The sequence below is a fragment of the Arvicola amphibius genome, chromosome 4 (genome assembly GCF_903992535.2).
Source record: "Arvicola amphibius chromosome 4, mArvAmp1.2, whole genome shotgun sequence".
Taxonomy (NCBI): Eukaryota; Metazoa; Chordata; class Mammalia; order Rodentia; family Cricetidae; genus Arvicola; species Arvicola amphibius.
Window position 1 is genome coordinate 90,919,384 of NC_052050.1, and position 19,489 is coordinate 90,938,872.

Sequence of the window (19,489 nt, forward strand, 5' to 3'; positions counted from 1 at the left end):
GCCCAGAGCCCTTGGAGCGTCCCCCACCCCCCGTGCCAGGGGGCTGACAAGCGGCCTGGGCCAGGAATGGGAGTTGTGCTTGTGCAGAGCTGGGCGTGCCCCGCCCACTCGGCCCCCGCCCACCGCTCTGAGGTGCCCGTCCTGAGGTAAAGGTCAAAGTGCGGGCCTGAACAGGGAGCACAGTGGGCCCGTGTCTGTGGCTGCCTCACTCCAGCATGGCATCCAGCTGGTCGGCCAGGTCGTCGAACATGCTGCCGATGTCTTCCAGGATGCTGCCAGTGCTCTTCTCCTCGATGGAGGAGGGGCTAAGGGTGGTTATGCATCAGTGGGGTGGGGTAGCACAGGCCCCCTTACTCAAAGCTAGGTGGCTCCACAGCAACCCACACTTATCCCTACCAGTCCACCCATTAGAGCCACGCCTTGTGCTGGACCAGAGGTACCTACCGAGGGCCTTGTCCATCTTCCTGCCGAATCTTCTCCTCCACTGCCTGCAATGCAGCAGCCAAACACGCACTAGTCTCCTCTAGCTTCTGCCGAGCACTGTCCCCGGGTGAAGCACAGTCTGGAGCTGCTGATGATCCGGAGGCCACTGAAGCGGCAGCGCGAGGGGGCTTGGCGGGTACGTGCAGCGCTGGTGCGCCTGGGGAAGGGGGCTTGGCAGGGCTGGCGCTCTGCGAGGGCGGCGAGCTAGCCGGCTTGACTAGGGCTGCTGGCGGCTGGCGTGCCGGCGAGGGCACAGGCGAGGTGGTGGCGCTGCTGGACTGTAGTCCCGCCACAGCCTTGGCTGGTTTGGGTGCTGTGGGTGGCGGCGGAGGCTTGGGTGACACAGGTGGTGGCGTGCCGTGAGCGCGCTTTACCTCTGCATAGAAGAGGACTACGCTGGTACCCAGGGAATAACAACACTGTTCTCTCCATCTAGCAGGAGAGATGCTGTACTTGGCCCTATTCTCACTGCAGCCGCTAGGGTATGCAATTCCACTACAAAATGTGTCACTGCTTCTAAGCTCCTTGAGCCTGAGCCTCAAGTATTCAGGCGCGATGGCTGTCCTCTATGGAAACCGACCCTCTCCTGTATCAGGGAACTCCAGCTAGGTCTTCCTGTGTGTGTGCCTACTCTTGGCTATCTGTACCTCCTTCACTGAACGAAAGGCATGTTCACTACAGGTTGGCAGAGTTGTCCCACACCACCTGGGCTGCATCAAACCCAAAAAGGAAAACCAGACTGTGAGATAGGGTAGCAGGCAAGGGACCTGTCCCGAGATCCCCGTGTTCTTTCTTAGCTGGCTTTCTGTACCTACCTGGGCTGCCAGGGCCTGGCAGTGGCACCTTCTTGGAGGCAGGTGTAGGTGAGCCCTGTATCTTGGTCACAGGCTGAGCCAGGATGGGCTTGGGAGAGACAGGTGGCTTCACTGGCTTCCGGGCATTGCCATCAGGCAGGGGCAGTGGGGGCAGCTGCATTAGGTCAGCAGGTGGGGGCTCAGCAGGTGGAGGAGGAGGGGGCAGCTCTGGGGGCCCAGCCTGCTCAGAGGCTGGCCGTCGGCGAACCGTGGCTGTGCCATTCTGATACACAGACAGTGGTGGGGGCAGTTCAGGGCCAGTGTCACGCTCTTTAGCCTTAGGCCTGCGCTTGACTGTATCAGACTCTGTCAGGATGAACTTGACATTCTCTTGCTGGCTCTGCTTGGCCCGGATGCGCCTCTTGAGGGTGGCACTGGCCTCTACCCGGGCAAGGGGAGGGCCCTCCACACTTGCCTCCCCCTTGGCTGGACCGCGAGGCCGTTGTCGAGCTGTACCATCCTCCAGAAAATGACTCTGCTCTGTTGGTTCCCCAGGTCCCCGGCGAGCAGTGGCCAAAAGTCCTGTGACCGGGCCGCTGAGTGTACGGCGCCGGTTTACCACTTCGCCGTCAGGCCCAATGGCCTCTTTATGTTTCACAGAGGCCAACACCGTAGCTACCCGACCCGGTTCTGGACTGGCAGGACGAGGTGTGGGGTGGCCTTCAGGGGGCCTGCGGATAGCCCGCCCTCCACCCCCAATGGAAGACAGCTCCAACATGGCTGCAATGCTCTTCACACTGCCAGCACTGCCTGTGTCCACGCTGCCAGTCAGATCACTAGCCCGCCGGCGCTGTGCCCGCACTCCCAGCCGGCCATCCTCCGTCTCAGCATCTGGAGCCGGCTCATCCGCGAGGTTGGCACTGGCCATAGCTGAGCTGGAGCGCTTCGGCGGAGGTGGTGGGGGCCCCTTCTTGCGTGGCCGCACAGCAAAGGACTGACTGCGATTAACATTCTTGTCAGCGCCAGCGGGAGCCCTCACTGAATGGCTCCGACCCACACGCCGCTGGACTGTGGCATAGGGTCCAGCAGCACCAGGCACCAGCAGCTCATCCCGCTCCGGCTCGCTGTCAGAGGCTGCATAGCGGTTTAGGCTGTGAGCACGTTTCTTGGGCCGCCCAGGCTCCACATCAGCTTCTGGGGGCAGACACAGTGTGGGCACAGCTGCCGGTACTGATGGGAGTGTGGGTCCTGGAGCAGCTGGCCCTGCCTCACCCTCAACTGGCTGAGGCAGCACATAGGCAAAGCCACGGTGTGTGGGTGACTGAGGCAGAGAACGGGGCGACATGGGTCGGTCTGTGGGCGGCAGCAGCTGTGGGGTGGGCTTCACCTTGGCTGTGGCTGGACCATGAGGTCCCCCAAGTGCCTGAGGAGAACCCGGCTGAGCTTTGGTGGGCGTCTGTGGGGGTGTGAAGTGGCTGGCACCTGATGGAAGGACCTGCCGTGGCTTGCCAGGCACCGGGGGCACACTGGCCCTCTTGACACTGTGGCCATGGCGGCCAGACCGCACCTCCTTGGGTGGGGTGCCAGGGGCCGGCCCCTCATCCAGCAGGTATTCCTGACTTCGTGACATAGGGCTGCCAGGCCCTTGGGGTCCGTCACCCAGGAGCTCCTGTGAGCTGCTCATGTGCCGAGCCCGGCCACCCAGGCTGGACTCCTGTCGTAGGGTAGCCCTTGGAGTGGGGGGCAGGTGGTTGGAGGACTTCTCAGCAGCAGCTGCGCCTGCTTCAGGAGGGCCAGACAGGGCAGCCTGCAGCTCACCACTGAGTTCACTGTCCTGGAAGGTGGTCATCTTAGGAGATTGGCAATCTGCAGCTGTAGGCTCAGAGGGCGGTGGCGACTCAATAGTCATCATTTCAAGTGATTGGGGGGGTGCCTTTCGGCGCAGGGGTCCCCCCTCATACTTGGAGTATTCCGCCTTTTGCAGTTCTGCCAGTTTCCTCACGGCCAGCATCAGCTTCTTTTGGTGTCCTGAGTCAGGGGTGGGGGAAGAGGTTGGTCAGGAGGACCTGGAGGTACAGGCAGATATGGAGGGACAGGCTGGAACCTTACCCAGCTTGGTGATGCCAATCTCCTGCAGATCCTCCCAAGTGATATCGGTGATGAAATCAATGTTCTCATAGCCGTTGTCCACCAGCACCTTGTAATACTGGGCCAGACCGATCATGGACAGCCACACAGCCAAGTTAGCCTATGGAGAGGGGGACAGAGAGGGGCAGCCCAAGCTGGCTGCTCAAACCATGACCACCTACTTGGAACTATTAGAAGATGGGCCTGTGGGCACAGACAGACAGAAGGACAAACAGACAGGCCTGAAATGTCAGTATTGCAGACAGCCTCAGCACAGCCTTGGTGCGAACTGCTGGCCAGCTCCTAAACAGGCCAACGGTACACTAGGATACACACAGGCTAACACATGCAAACACACAGGATACCTATCATCTGAACACAGTTTCAGGTACAAGAAAGTGCTTCTTTGCCTCATCAGGTGGCCACAGACAGTGTCCTGAGAAGACACACCCATATGCCAGACACACACACAATGCCACATAAGATCATGTACACACACCACACACCCTGCATGCTACTTCCAGCTATACAAACCACAAGCACCCTCTCTCGATCACTTTGCAGTATTTCCCCACCTGCAGCAGATGCGTGATCACGCGCCCGCTACACATTCACCACACAGCCATACCAGGAATGTACAAATGTCCACCGTGTCCACCAAGAACTGCCCAGTCGTCCCAAGCTCCCAGCTGATGCCACTCTCGCACCCACACTCAGCACCTTCAGTCATGCAGGTGACAGAGCGAGGCGAGGTCCACGACACCCAGATGTGCTCCTGGGAGGATCCCTGAGCTGCTGACTGAGTGGCAAGGTGGGGCGGGCAAGGGCAGCCCTGCTTGCCAACAGATCCAGGGCCCTGGAGGGGACAGGCTTTGGGGAGCCAGCAACACTCTCCCATGGATGGGAGGACAGAGCTAGTGTGCAATCCAGAGGGCCAGGATCAGCCCAGAAGCCCGTATACAGGCATCTCCTCATAAGAGCAAAGGCTACTGTGTGCAGAAGCACCGGAGAGCTGTCAGCCATTAGCACAGGCTAGCACGTGCAGTACAGGGACCTGTGTACACATGCATATGGCAAGTATGTCCGACACCAACCCATCCGCAGTCCACATAAGTAAACGACAGCACTACAGGGGTACTGGCCATGAGTAGAGATGGCATACCCTCCTGACTTTAGGTTCCCTCACAGCCCCTAGAGTCTTAGCCATGAGCCTGCCTAGGGGGTTTGGCCCCAATAACAGACAAATAGGCTGTCCAAATAGCTCCTTGCTAGCTGGCTGCTTCTGTAGCCCAGGCCTTGAACTCATGATCCTCCTGCTTCAGCCTCCCTGAGTGCTGAGTCCCTGTACCACCAGTCCTGGCTCCATCCTCAACTCCACTTCCTAGGACCCCAGAAGGCAGATGAGGGCTGTGACCAGAGAGGTAGCCTATCTGTCCATCTGCCTGCTGGTCCTGGCTCGGCCACCAGGGCGCAAGGAGCCTTACGGGTTTGTGTTCAGGCAGCCAGTCAGGAATGTTCAGGCCGCTGATCTCTGCTGTGATCTTCTTACGATGGCCTGGCTTGGTAACACCAATGGCTGTGAGGTCCTAGGCGAAGAGGAGGCCCATTAACTAGCAAGCAGAAGGAATCTGCCTTTTGGAAGGGGAGCATCTGGCAACCAGCCCATGGCAGCTCACCTCGGGGGTCATACGGCTGATGGTGGGCAGGTCATAGCCAGCACTGGTGAAGTTAGGGGCATAGAGCTGTAGCTGGAATGTGGCGAGCCACTGACTGACCGCCTCAGCACTCTGCAAGACACAAGGCACCAACTGCAGCCTGTCCACCGCTGGGCTGCGCCCCAACCTCCACTGTGCCTCCTTCTCTGCTGGGTCCGCCGTTGCGTCCACTGCACCAGTACTCCATGGTCTGTCGTCCTGGATACAGCATCTGCAGCCAGCCTTCTTCTGTGAGCTCCACCAGGAAGGTCCTGCTGAGTCTGTGCCGTGGCTTCCCCCCACCCCATGTCTGCACCAGTGATACCCGGACCATCTCAGAGATGCAGATGTGGCCCCATGGGAGGGGGCTCTGGGGAAAGGGCTTCCGGAAGGGTTTCTCCCTGGAAGGTGGGCTCTGTGCCCTAGTCAGAAGTCCCTCGCCTCCTCTGTTGTGTGGGATTCAGCCATCAGCCTCGCAGCCGCACAGGTGCATACACGCGTGACCCACAGCACCCACATACACATTTACGTGTCTCACACCCATCCCCTTCCATCTGTGCAACCACACGCATGTCGCCCAGCTCAGAATAGACCACTGCACATCCACACGACACCCTGCATACTTCTACAAGTGTGCGCACACTAGCTCACAGCCTGCACAATAGACAACACCTGAACACTTGTGTGTGCGTGTACATATGACACAGAGACAGACAGAAGGACAGAGTCTGGTCTGTCAAAGCCTGCAGTAGCTGCTGTGGCCAGAGATGCCTGTCAGACTGCTAACCCCATCCCTCCCGAGTCCAGGCCTGGAGCTGACCAGGCCCTGTACCTTGCCCTCTGAGGCCGAGGCAGATTCCAGCTTCTTGGGTGGCTGATCCCCATATACCTGCCCAGCATGGGCTGCTGGAGGCTGGGACCGTACAGCACCTGGTAATGAAAGGGAGCGGTAGGAAAGGACTATCTATATAGGGGGCACCTGCCTGCCAGGCCAGCATAGCTCGGTCCTTGCTCTTACCTGTAGAGCCCTCTGGAGGTTTGATGGGGCTATCTCCTGGACTGGAATCAGAGACTGACTTTTGAGAAAGCACTGTTGCCAGGAGCTGGAATCCAGAAAGGCCACTTGCTATCACGGCTCCAGGTCTGACCACCCCAACCTGATCAGCCCTCCCTGATCACTCACCTTAACTCCTTCGGAGCCTGCATGCAGGGCATGACCCCCACCACTTCGGCCTCCAGCCACATTGCTCAAGCTGCCACTGCGATCGCCACCTGCCAGGACAGGAACCCTGAAGTATGCTGGCCCCACAGTGGTACCCGTCAGCAAAACTACTGTCCCAGTGCTCTGGAGGCCCCTGGCCTACCTGCAAAAGGCTTCCTCAGCACCCAGATCTCCTCCGCAGGTGCAGAGGGCCCCAAGGAGCCACCTCCCTGGGGTGGGCTTGGCTCGCTGCCTGTTCGGGAACCTGTAGGCCAAACACAGCTTTCCTGAACCCTGGGCAACCCAGGCACAGCTATACATGGAGAGGAAGCAGCGTAGAGGCCATTCTACTGCCCTCTGCCTTGTCTCCAGTAACCTGAGAGTCCCTGAATGTCTGAGACCAGGTCAGAGTGACAGGAGACTCGGGGCCAGGTGTCCTACCACTACCCCTAAGGCCCGATAGGCAAAGGGGTTGAGGATCACTGGAGGGTCGACTTTCTCTGTGCTAGGGGACAAGTAAGGAGCTACCCAGCAGCCTGAGGCCAAATCTATCTTAGGAACCAGATGACCACAAGTGGCTGATCACACCTTCTACCTGGCCCTCTTGCCCTATCCGCTAATCTCCATCCATGGTCACTCTGGAAGACAAATCAACCCCATCTGACCTCACCTCCACCCTCTTTAATCCGTACTATAAGGTTTTCCACCTTGGCCCTGCACTCCTCCTGTGTGCTCTGCCAGGCTGGCCTTCTATCCACTAGGTGCTGAGATCCTGCCCCACTGCCCTTGAACACATGGTTCATGTTGCCAGGACAGTGTTTCCCATGACCTGGCCTCTCCCACCCTTCAGAGCTTCCTCTGACCCCCTAACTAAGGTGAGCCTTGCATCACTTTCTCTGTGAAAGTGGTTGGTTCTTTTCCTGTGTTAGTATCAAAGTTCCCTGATTCTCCCCACCTCAGGACAAGACTGCCTGGGACCCTGTGTGTTTAGTGGCAATGCCTTTAATCCCAGCACTCAGGAGGCAGTGGTAAGTGAATCTCTGACTTTGAGGCCAGCCTGGTCTACAAAGAGCAAGTTCCAGGACAGTCAGAGCTGATACACAGAGATACCCTGTCTCAAAAACAAACCCCATCCCACTTCCCCCAAAAGAAAGAAAGGAAGAAAGAAAGAAAGAATTGGACTATGGAAGGCGCAGTGAACCAAGTGAAGGAATGCACACGGCACTCTGCTGAGAGAGGGCCAGAAGGAGGGGTTACTGCGTGCCAGTCCTGGCCATCGCTAAAACTCAAACTGGCTACTAAAGCATACTTCTTTTCTTTCTTTCCAGTCCCCAGTCTCAGACTGAGTGCTTCTTGATTTCTTCCCTCCAGAGGGAGGAGGACTTACTTGCTCGTTTAACGATAGCCTCGCCCAGCGAGGATGGGAAGTAGCCCACCCTGTCATTGCCTGTCCGGTTATCATGGATACATCCTTTCCACCGGCCATCTGGATGCTGTTCAAGTACCTGACCAAACAGATGGGTGTGTTCAGAGAGACACCTCAGCAGGTGCGGCCTGCTGGCTGGCACCCTCCCCCAACTGCTGCAAGATGATGTTCAAAGCATGCCAGAGTCCCTCCCATCCCTGTCACAGCACCCAGGAATTGTCCTCACCGTGATAATGTCCCCAGCCTTCACATTGAGACTGGTCAGGTCATAATTGTTACAGTAATCCTTGGTCGCCCGCACCTGTAGAGCTGCTGAGGCCTCTGAAGATACAGGGAGTAGACCCCCAGTCCTGGGAGCTACCCTCCCCAGCCCATCCCAGCCCTCAGCCCCTCCAGGCCCCACCTCGGAGAAGTTGCTTGATCTCCTTGCTGGCCTGGGATGTAGTAAATTGGTGCACAATGTCCAGAGCTGTCTGGCTGTAGGTGTTCCTCACGTGGGCATTGATCCCACTCTGCGAACACCAAAGGCCAAGGCCTTGTCAGGGGTTCCCACGCTCCCCACCTGGTCCCAACCTTCCTCTCTGTGTCCTGGGCCACTAGACTCACGTCCAACAGCAGCCTAACCACTTCTGTCTTCCCACAGAGTGCAGCCTCATGAAGGGCAGTGCCAGACTTGGTCTGCCGGTTAATGTCGATGCCGGCCTGAAGGAGGAGTCTGTGCAAAAGAGGAGAGAGCAGGCAAGGCCTGTTAGCCACAGCCCTCGCCTCAGAACCGTCACACCAGACCTTGATTCTAACCAACACTGCTGGGGCTGGAGGACGAGCCACCCTGCCCTCATGTAATGATATGATGTCTGTCCTCCCTCCCTCCCTCCCTCCCTCCCTCCCTCCCTCCCTCCTTCCTTCTTGGTTTTTCAAGACAGGGTTTCTCTGAAGCTTTGGAGCCTGTCCTGGAACTAGCTCTGTAGACCAGGTTGGCCTCAAACTCAGAGATCCGCCCGCCTCTGCCTCCTGAGTGCTGGAATTAAAGGTGTGCGCCACCACTGCCCAGCGTGAGTGTATGCATGTGAGTGTGTGTGCACATGGATGAGTGTGTGCATGTGAGTGTGCGTGTGGATGAGTGTATGCATGTGAATGTGTGCATGTGAATGTGTGCAAGTAAGTGAGTATTATGTGGGTGGGTGAGTGAGTGGGTATGTGTAAGTGTGTGCAAGTGAGTGCATGTGAGTGAGTGTGTGCATGTGGGTGAGTGTATGCATGTGAGTGAGCGTATGCATGTAAGTGAGTGCATGTGTGTGCATGCAAGTAAGTGAGTAGGTATGCATGTGAGTGTGTATGTGTGTGTGTGTGAGTGTGAGCATGTGAGTGAGTGGGGTTCTCTGGAGCTGGAGTTATAGGAGGTTGTGAGCTGCCCAACCTTGGGTCCTCTGGAAGAACAGCAAGTCCTTCAGTGCTGAACCATCTTTCTGGTTCCGACCAGCAAGCCTCAAGAATCCTCTTGTCTCTCCCTCCCCAGTGATGAGATTATAGGTACGGGCTGCCATGTCTGGCTTTTACATGGAAAACTCAGTTCATGACTGCATGGCAAGCACTAGCTGAGCCATCTCGCTGCACGCCACCCCCATTTGAAGACCGGATCTCATGTAGCCCAAGATGGCGTCAAACTCATGGATGAAAATGACCCTGAACTTTTTTTTTTAAGATACAGTGTTCTGCCTGCACATCAGAAGAGGGCATCAGATCTCATTATAGAGGGTTGTGAGCCCCCATGTGGTTGTTGGGAATTTGAACTCAGGACCTCTAGAAGAGCAGCCAGTGCTCTTAACCTAACCTCTGAGCCACCTCTCCAGTCCAGCCTGACCCTGAACTCTGGATCTTCCTGGCTCCACCCCCTCGGAGTACTGGGATTACAGATATGTGCCACCATGCCTGACTCAAGGCCTTTTATTTTTCATTTTAGGCAGGATGTTGCTAAATTGCCTAGGTTAGCCCTGAACTCTCTGTCCTCCTGCCTCAAGTGACAGGCAGGACAGATCTGTGCCACCACCCCGGAGGTTCCTTTCTCATCCTCAAGCTAAGAACAGGAGCCTTGTGCTGGAGGCTCAATGATCCGGAGGCCCAAGGCATGCCCGTTCCTGTCCTGTACCTGATAATGTCGATGTGGCCATTCTTGGCTGCCAGGTGCAGGGGGCTGGTGCCGTTGGGGTCCGTGGTATCCCCTGGTCTGGGCTCCAGCAAGGCTGCACACATGTTGCTACTTAGTAGCAGCTGGACTACCTTGAAGGAAGGAAAATCAGGGTAGGGTGGTCCTGGCTTGGGGCCGCCCTGGCCCCACCACAGGGGAGAAGGACAGGCAGGAGGTGCCTTACCCATCTCTGGGGAGAACTTACCCCTACTCGACCGAACTCACAGGCCAGGTCCAGAGGTGTCTTTCCGGAGTTGTCTACCATGCAAGGGTTGGACTGATGCTGTAACAGCATCTCTGACTGCAGGACAAGGGTTTGGTTACCCCTGGGGCCACCCAACCCTCTGCCTGACTGCCCACCCAGACTTCCCATGAGGCCTCACCACATCGTAGTGACCATGCTGGGCTGCCAAATGCAGGGGTATGTGGCCCTCGTCGGATGGGACATTTACTGCTGAGCCTGCCTTCAGCACCAGCTTCATGGGCTCCTTCCGGCCCTGCCAGGCTGCGTAGTGCAATGGCCGCATGCCTGGGGACAGGTATGGTTTGTTGGAAACTAAGTCCTGACCCTAAATCCAACCCTCTCTAAAGAGGATATGTCACCATCTCTAAGGTTCTGTCTTCATCCAGGCAGATACCCTGGGCTGAAGGCTGCCAAGATTCCACCCTTGGCCTCGTCCCCTGCCCTTGGCTCCAAGGCCCCCCAGACCAGGCTTGCCTTTGTTGTCCTTGATGTCTACAGCAGCCTGAGCCTCCAGCAGTAGAGAGATCAATTCCGTGTTGCCATTCAGGGCAGCATGGTGCAGGGCTGAGAAGCTGGGTAGATGAAGGGCAGGTCAAGGAGTGAAGCCAATGCCCAGCCTTCCCTGGGGCCCACCCACCCTGGGGATCCACGATGCTTGTGCCCAAGATGGGTGACAACTCACCCATCTGGGTCCTGGAAGTTGACATTGATCTTCTTGGTAGAGCCTAGGAGCTCTGTGGAGAGAGAGACCCAGTAAGGAGAGGCAGTCTAGACCCTATTAAGAGCTGGGGAAGATGACAGTGATCTGCCTGCCTACTGAAGCAAGGTCTATTTTGTAGTCACACATCCAGTTCAGCAGGAACTCAGCTCTAGGTATTCAACTTGTCCTCATCAGGGAAGGGGAGTCCAGACCATGAACCCACATGGGTATACACATGTGCACATGCATGTCTCCCTTGGGATGCTGCCTCAGCACCTGCCATTGGTGGGAGGGAGAGAGCCGGCCCCATCTGTCTCTCAGAAAGACCCAGATGGGGCCGGGGGTGGTTGAGGAGGCTGGAACACCCGGAAATGGGGTATTTCTGGGGGAAAGGACTATATCCAAGCGCTCTGCTGCCAGCTCTGGCTGCCATGTGGATAAACCCTACAACCCTGCAGGAGAGGGAGATGTTGGCTCATGGGCAAGGACCTCCAGGTGACCCATGCCAATGGGCACCTTGCCCACAAAAGCCAAGTTCATACCGACTAGAGTACCAGGGTCCACACTCTCCCTTCCGAGGGTCTCTCATCCCGTGGCCTCCCTCACCCTGGCCTTTCTAGAGCTTTCAGAAGAGGGAGCCCACCAAAGCCATCCCAGTGGGCCCTTGTCCACCGGACTCTTGCCAACCCCCTGCCTGTCTGGGCCATGGTTATATAACCCATTTGTGGGTCAGTCACTCTGGGAGGGGGGGCTAGAAGGACAGAAGCCCCTTTGTGCAGGCTCAGGACAGTGGTGGGGGTGGGGGACGGGGACCCAAAGGCAGGGGAGCCAAGAGAGTAGAGTCACAGTGGGCTGGCTGTAGGGCTTAGCTTGGATTGGTTCAGCCTCAGCCACCGGGCACAGCATGTGGGTCTCTTGACAATCCCTGAAGCCCAGGAAGCCAGCTGCACCTAAATTTCAATCTTTGTTCTGACACTTCCTACCCCTGTGGCCTTGGCCGCTGGCTCTTCTATGAGCTAGAAAAGGTGGTATCTATCACCTGAGCTGGTGACACTTGGGCCATTACCTCAACACTAGGCTCTACTAACACCAGCTGGGCAGACCCCACATCTCACAGAATCTCTCCTGGGTAGAGCGAAAGTACTGCCACCTTCTGGTGGCTCCCATGGTCTCAGATAGTATCAGTACCAGTTCATTAACCGTATACTCTTTCCCCAGTGGTCAGCCAGACCAAGCCTTGGCATCAAGAGGCAGCCTTGGCAGCCAGGTGTAGTGACACACGCCCTTAAACCTAGCACTTGGGAGGCAGAGGCAGGCTGATCCCTGTGAGTTTGAGGCCAGCCTGCTCTACAGAGTGAGACTCTGTCTCAAAAAGTAAAAAAGAAAAGAGAGGCAACCCAGGGGTCTCTGTCATGGACCTGTCGTGTTCTCAGGCAAATCCCCCTGACTGGCTGTACCTGAATATACCCTAGGAGCACACCCAGGTCCCATGCTTTTCACCATACCATGGCTATCACCACGGGCCTGACTGGCACTTCAGACAGGATTCCTGCCACTGCCTTCCTACTGGTATCACCACTGACTCCTTGTACCCCTCGGTTTCTCCTTTGCACAAATAGGTCGGAGCACTGTTAAAATGCAGGTCATAGCCAGACACAGTGGTGTACACTTTCAATCTCAGCACTCAGGAGAGAAAGCAGGAAAATCAGGAGTTCAAGGCCAAACTTGACTACACAGTAAGTTTGAGGCTAAGCTGGACTATATAAGATGCTGTAACAAGGGGGGGAAGGGAAAAAGAAAGGAGGGAGGAAGGGAAGGAGGGAGGGAAGGAGGGAGGGAGGGAGGGACGGAGGGATGGAGGGAAAGCAGGCAAAACAAAAATTCTGAAAACCACTGGGAGGTGGTGGCGCACGCCTTTAATCCCAGCACTTGGGAGGCAGAGGCAGGCGGATCTCTGTGAGTTCGAGGTCAGCCTGGTCTATAAGTGCTAGTGCAAAAACCACAAGTTACCAGCCATATGTGGTACATGTACCCATCATTGCAGCACTTTGGAGGTGAAGGCAGAAGGATTACAAGTTCCAGCCTACCTGGAGCTGCAGATGAGATTCTGTCCCAAAAAATAAAAAAATAAAGCAAAGCAAGCAAACAAGCAAACAAAAAACATGTGGGGTGGGATCACAGCAATGAGATGGCTCACCAAGTGAAGGGGCTTGCCAGCAAGCCTTGAAACCCACCTGGTGGAGAGTGAAAATTGACTCACGCCAATTGTCCCATGACACATACACCATGGCATGTGTATGCACATACATAAATAATACATACATACAAACATGAATTAAGAAGAAAAAAAGGAGCCAAGTATGATGGTACAGGCCTTTGATCCAAGCGCCAGTGGAGCTCTGTAGGCCTAGCCTGGTCCAGTGAGATAGTGAGACCCAATCTCAAAGCAAAAACCCACCAACAAGCAGGGCGGTGGTGGCGTACGCCTTTAATCCCAGCACTCGGGAGGCAGAGGCAGGCGGATCTCTGAGTTCAAGGCCAGCCTGGTCTACAAGAGCTAGTTCCAGGACAGGCTCTAGAAACTACAGGGAAACCCTGTCTCGAAAAAAAACCAAAAAAAAAAAGCCACCAACAAAAGGAAACACCAAAATGGGAAACAGCAACACAGACCTCTTGGAAACCCTCCAGTGCCATTTCACTGGGGTGGAGGCTCAGGCTGCAATGTCTCACGTGATTGGCCCTTGCTTTTGCTCTAACCTCTCCCCTCTCCTCTATTGTCATCATCCCTGCAACAGCTGCATGCCTTCCTAACACAGAGGGCACCACGGCCACAGGGCCTTTGCATGACACCCTCCTTCACACACTTCACAGCCCTTCCTGAATGAGCTGTGGCTTCCTCCCTAGCCCCCTTCACCACCCAGTGTACCACATCAATTTTCTTCATGGCTTTGGTGGCTAAACAATGCCATTTCCATCCTGCATGCTGTCTGTCCATCTTCAGGGCCAGCTGCATGGGTGGGTGACCTGTGCAGTTACTCAGAAAGGTACCCGACTTGAATAGTTTGATTTCAGATAAAGGTCCTACATTATCATCTTTTTAAAATATTTCTTATGGTTTATTTAACTTTATTTTATGTGCATTGGTGTGAATGTGTCAGATCCCCTGGAACTGGAGTTACTGACAGTTGTGAGCTGCCATGTGGATACTGGGAACCAAACCTGGGACCTCTGGAAGGGCAGTCAGTGCTCTTAACCACTGAGCCATCTCTCCAGCCCCCTATACTATCATCTTACACAAGGCCCTGAAAACTATAAATGGCTGGGTCTGCTTCAGTCCCCTGCTACGACCTGATGTCACCGTTCCGTGGCGTCCCCTCAGAGCCTTGCTCAACTCACTTTGCCCACTCTTCCCAACTGAAAGCAGTCTGCAGCAGTCAGGTCTCAGAGTCTCCAAGGCTCACCAAATTCTTGTTCTCCCTCCACCATGGGGCCTCCAGGCAGCTACGGAGTCAGGTTTAGGGAGTGGGAGCCCCAGGCACACTGCTCTGAGGCCATACAAGCAGAGCCAATGTTTGAGAGGGGTATAGTGCTCAAGACTCAGAAAAGGACACAAGGGAGGAGGGAGGGCTCCATCAAGAATGGGACTGCCAGCAGGGCGTGGCGTTGGATGCCTTTAATCCCAACATTTAGGAAGCAGAAGTAGACAGAGGAGTTTAAGCCTCCCTGATCTATCTCCCAGCTAGCCTGCCAGGATTACACAGTGAGTGCATTTCAAGAGAAAATTAGTAAATTTTATTTTATTTTTTTTAAAAAGGGGGACTGCTGCCCATACATGGGGAGGGTCACCTTTCAAAGGACGCAAATCCACAGTCCCATAGGGAGGGGAGTAGTGTAAACTGTTTAGAGGGCACTTTGGGGTCTCAGGGCATCCCCAGTGCCTGCAGGAGATACTGAAGAAGATGTTGTGCTGGGGTGGCCATCCCACAACAGGGCAGGCTCCGGGAATGAGTCAGGAGCAAAAGACAGCTGGAGGCGGACTGGGAACTGAGGAGGGGCAAGCGGTGGCCAAGCTGAAGGTCTCAGGAGCCCCTTTCTCGCTTTTTGTTTGTTTTGTTTTTCAAGACTGGGTTTCTCTGTGTAGCCCTGGCTGTTCTGGAACTCCCTCTGTAGACTAGGCTGGACTCAAACTCACAGAGATCCACCTGCCTCTGCACCCCCCTGATCCCCTCCCCCAGCATTGGGATTAAAGGTGTGCACACCGCCCAGCCCCTTTCACTTTTTAATAGGTGTCTGCATCCATACAGTGCAGAGGCACGGGGTGCAGCTCCCTGGCACAGTTTACTTAGCATTCGTGAAGCCCGGATTCCATCCCCAGTAGCACAAACATACACAAACAGTGCACAAACCTTACCCCTGTTTCTTGTGACCCCCAGACCTCAAACTGCTTTCCAGAGACCAGCCTGAGGCCAGATCCAAACTCCAGGTTGGAAGGATTTGTTTTTAAACACAGATCTCACTATGCTGCCCTGGCTAGCCTGGAACTCACTAGGGTGGCCTAGAACCCACAGAGATCCTCCTGACTCGAGCTACAGAGTACTGGGATTAAAGACGTGTGCCACACATCCTGCTGGAAGGAAATTCTCTCTGGCCAAGGCAAGAGAGAAACAGGTTCTGGCAATTCCTACATGGTGTCCTCAGTCTGCCATGGGGAGGTAGGCTAGGCCACAAAACTAGACAAAATCCTTAGCAGCAGGAGAAGGGTGCCCTTACCGACATCTCACCTCCAAAGCTGCCTCTTTTCCCCTCAAGGATAACTGCTAAGTGTGCATATGTGTGCAGGCTCCCTTGGCGGTGAGGTGGGGGCTATAGAGCCATGGGCTGGAGCGAAGAGCTGGGCACCCAAAACGGCTCAAGAACAAGGTTGTAGGGAAATCTCTAGGCTGACTGGGAACACACTCTTTTTTGAGACAGGGTCTCTAGAACTCACTCTGTAGACCAGGCTGGCCTTGAACACACAGAGATCTGCCTGTCTCTGCCTTCCAGTTGCTAGGATTAAAGGCATGCACACCACTATGCCTGACTGGTGGTGGGGGAACACACTCTCGAGGACACTTATGGACACCCCCCACACCCCCCATGGCCCAAACTCCAGCTGTACTTTGCTAAATCAAAATACATCTTACTCCAAAGCAGGCCAGCGTTGCCATGACAACCGAGCTACTTCATGGAGGGATTTCTCTGTCTGATTTATTACACCGCCCCTCTTCTGACTCAGAGAGTAAAGGCATAAGAGCCAAGACAGGTGCCTTTGCTGTCTCTGGGACCACACTCGCCAGAAGCAAGGGACCTCTCGCCTCCCCACAACAGCCACATGGAAGGGAAAGGGAACCCCACATTTGTGGTTCCCACCGGCTGGCAGCACCATTAGAATTTACTGAATTCGAACGAAGTGGCTCCTCTTCATCAGGGCCGTCCTTCTGTTTTCATGCTGCTGTGAGGTGGTGGGGACCACTGATGTTCCATCCTACAGATAAGGCCATTAAGGCCTAGAGAGCCAGTATGACCAAGGACACAAGGCCACTAGGTGGAAAGCTGTGCCTCTTCCATCTGCCTCTCCCTAGAAGTTCTTCCACTCAGTCTTGAGGCCCTAGTAAGTGAAGTTTCCCAGGCGGCCTGAGTGCCCTGGAACCACCACTGTCCTCACCAACAGTCCCACCTCCCAGCAGCCCCCTGGAGAAATGGAATCCCCCTTCCCCCAGCTGATCTTATACGCAGTCTATGGTGGTGGCTAGGGAGTGATGGCCCCCAAGTCCCATGTGTTGACCTACAGGGCCCAGTTTGTGCTTGCGCAGGTGCCCTGACACACTGACACGGTCATACGTGCGCAGCTGCACACTCGGCTAGTCCACACGCCCATCCATCCATCTCTGGAGGCCCCTAGGGAGGCTCCAGGATGAGGAGGGTGGAGAGCTAGAATCAAAGCTCCAAGCTCCAAGTCCTTCTCTGGACCCCAGGGCACACGCAAGCTAGGGATGATGTCGGAGTTCCTTTACTGGTCCTTGGCCCCCTTTCCCAGCAGAGAAGCCAGGGATGACCAAGGTCTGTAGAAACCTGCAGAAGCAGTGAGCCTTCGGTCCTTATCTCCCCCCACCCCACCCCCAGGCTGTCCCTGCCTCAAACCCAGCCTGCCCCAGGGCTGGGCGACCTTGGGCCTCTGCTTCACTTCCTCATCAGTAAATGGCCCCCACTGGCCATGCCTGGGCAGCCACACCCCCAGCGTGGTTCCCCCCCCCCCTTCCCTGCAAAGCCTGTTATTAAACATAGGGTGGGGAAGAGAGGTCTGACAGAGATTGTTAGCCTCTGGGTCGCCCCTCACCGTAAGGGCCCCTCCCTCTCTCCACAGTGTGTCTTGATGGGGGGGGGGGGATCTGCCTCGCCCTTAAAAGCCCAAGTAGAAAGCATCAGCCCGCAGCCTGGGAAGGGAGGGGGTCCGAGGGAGGACGTGATTGCCAGCGGCCTCAGGGGGATCATGGGTGCCGCAGGTGCCCGCAGGGGGCTGGGCAGACTGTCCGGCGCTCGTCGCCGCCCCTCCTCCAGAGCTGGGGCGAGAAGGGGGGGGGCGCGGACCAAGGGTCTGGGCGCTCCTGGCCCCGCCCCACCCCCGGAGACCCACAGCATCCCTTCCCCGCCCTGCACCCCGGCGGTGGGGGCCCCGCCCGCGCCCCGCGCGCCCCCCGCACTCACTGGCCTTCCCCGGCCGCGGCCTCTGCAGCAGCCTCTGCGCGGTCCCCACGTCCTCCGCCTTCACCGCCTGCACCAGCTCCTGCTCCTTCCCCATGGCGCCACCGGGCCCGCAGCGACGCGGCGCTCGGTGCTCACGGCGGCTCAGACGCAGCGGCGGCCCCGCGTCTGCGATCGCATCCTTTCCAGCCCGCGCTGCCTGCGCCGCCCGCCGCCCAGCGTCCTGCGGGTTCGGGTTCGGGCTCGTTCTGGGGTTTCGGGCTCGGACTGGGGCTGGGGCTCCGACGCGGAGGGACGGATAGCGCGTCACGGGCGGGGGGCGGCCCAGGGGCGGGAGCCGGCGGCGGCGGCGGGCACCCGGTGGCGCGCCGCGTCTGAGCCGCCTCCCGGACGCCTGGGTCCGCTCCCGCGGCCGCTGACCTCCGTCAGCCCGCGCCGGCCGCGCGCCCGGCTCCGAGGCTCCGCCCCCGCATGGGCCCTCCCCCCCCCACACTCCCGACGCCCCCACCCCACGTTTGGGTGCGCGGGTCAGGCTAGGCCCCTGCGGATAACGGGGAACCGAAGATGACTGCCGGGGACAGAAGACGGTGCGCAGGGGGATTGGCCACGGAGCACCGACTCGGCGGCGACGCAAGGCTAGACCTAGGAGAGGTTTCTCGAGGCTGCGGGACCTGAGGGGGAGGGACTCGGAGACAGTGGGAGGGCGGGGAGCCGGGCACCAGTGCCACGGGTGCCGGCCCTCCAGAGACTGTCAGACATTTCTGGCCCGTGGTTCCTGTGGGAGGTGTTGAGGGATTGCGAAGAGGAATCTCCCAATAATGAATTCGGTGTCAGGGAACCCGTACCCCCTCCCCCCCAACTACACCTTCTTCCCTGGCAGCCTCTGGCTTCTCTCTGCAACAATGCAAGACGACAGTTCTCCTTCGAGGACAGCCTGGAAGGGAGCTTGACTTCGTCACTCTCTGCATCTACTAGGATGTAACTGTCTATGTTCACCAAGAAGGAACTTAACCTCCCATCCTCCGCACCACTGCTCCCTCCTCTCCCCCCCCCCCCCCCCCCCCCCCCCCCCCCCCCCCCCGCCGCCCAACCTAAACAATCTCCAGCCACAGGTTCCCAGTTAGGATCTTCCTGCTTGACCAACGTCTCCAGAGGCCTCACCTTTCTCCTGCCTACCTGAAGGCTAGGACTGCTCCAGGCCTCTCCTTACCTTGCTTGCAGCATTGTAAATCAGTTGAGCTCCATGGCTTGGGGAAGGTTCTGCACCCTCGGGTTCCTTATTTACAACCCAGAGCAGAGCATCTTCCCAACCTAGCAAGACAGTAGTGAGAATCTGGTGAGGTTTACACATGCACCCCGACTCACCGTTCTAGTGGTTCTGGACCATGCAGCAGGTCCAAAAGGGCAGGGTAGAGGAAGCAGCAGGTACAGGGATGTCCAGGATCATGTAATCTTTCTGGTCATGGAAGAGTCTTCTCATATGTGCTGGGCTCTCAGAAAAGGTCTCTAAATGAAAAAATACTTCCCCTAACCTCTTACAGTGAACAGTTTGAGGTAACTCACAGGCTCAGGGGCTGCGCTGGTCATCTGGGCTAAAGCTGAATTTACTGTCCGCATGTTACAGGATGAGAAAACAGCAACCAAGCTTTGGAAATGCTGTACATTCGTGAGTGTGTGCTACAAAGTCCCTGGGCCTGGAGGTCGTGGGTCTGGGCTTGGAACCATCGATTCCTGCCTCAGTTCTTCTTACTGGCTTTGTCAGCCTGAACTGGCCATTTTATATTTCTGAGTCTCTCATCTACTCCAGGGTTAATTGTGATGCTGTCCCCACAGTTAATCCTGGACATAGTAAAACGCCCAGCAAACAGTTGCTGTGAATATTGTGATGTTCTGG

The 19,489-nt window shown here is 56.7% G+C and overlaps 1 protein-coding gene across 2 annotated transcripts; it reads right to left on the reverse strand.

Annotated features, from left to right (window-relative positions):
• Window positions 1-131: 131 nt before the first annotated feature.
• Caskin1 (CASK interacting protein 1) lies at window positions 132-17,692 on the reverse strand. Of its 2 annotated transcripts, XM_038327232.1 has the most exons (20): window positions 17,599-17,692; window positions 10,837-10,888; window positions 10,629-10,726; window positions 10,294-10,439; window positions 10,116-10,211; window positions 9,872-10,002; window positions 8,332-8,440; window positions 8,129-8,237; window positions 7,952-8,046; window positions 7,687-7,804; window positions 6,463-6,564; window positions 6,282-6,370; window positions 6,117-6,201; window positions 5,931-6,028; window positions 5,081-5,191; window positions 4,889-4,990; window positions 3,387-3,525; window positions 1,299-3,305; window positions 445-859; window positions 132-305 (listed from the first exon to the last, which is right to left on the reverse strand). In XM_038327232.1, the coding sequence occupies exons 1-20, from the start codon at window positions 17,690-17,692 to the stop codon at window positions 206-208; spliced, it is 4,296 nt and encodes a 1,431-aa protein (XP_038183160.1). In that variant the 3' UTR covers window positions 132-205. The 2 variants fall into 2 exon arrangements, with proteins under 2 accessions (XP_038183160.1, XP_038183161.1); XM_038327233.1 differs by lacking the exons at window positions 4,889-4,990; window positions 5,081-5,191.
• Window positions 17,693-19,489: the final 1,797 nt, after the last annotated feature.

Coding starts and splice junctions, on each gene's coding strand:
- Caskin1 (XM_038327232.1), bottom strand. CDS start 17,692: ATGGGGAAGGAGCAGGAGCTGGTGCAGGCGGTGAAGGCGGAGGACGTG. Junction 5,192..5,930: donor CCTCGGCCTCAGAGGGCAAG/GTACAGGGCCTG, acceptor TGTGTCTTGCAG/AGTGCTGAGGCGGTCAGTCA. Junction 3,526..4,888: donor GGCTGCCTGAACACAAACCC/GTAAGGCTCCTT, acceptor CCCTCTCCATAG/GCTAACTTGGCTGTGTGGCT.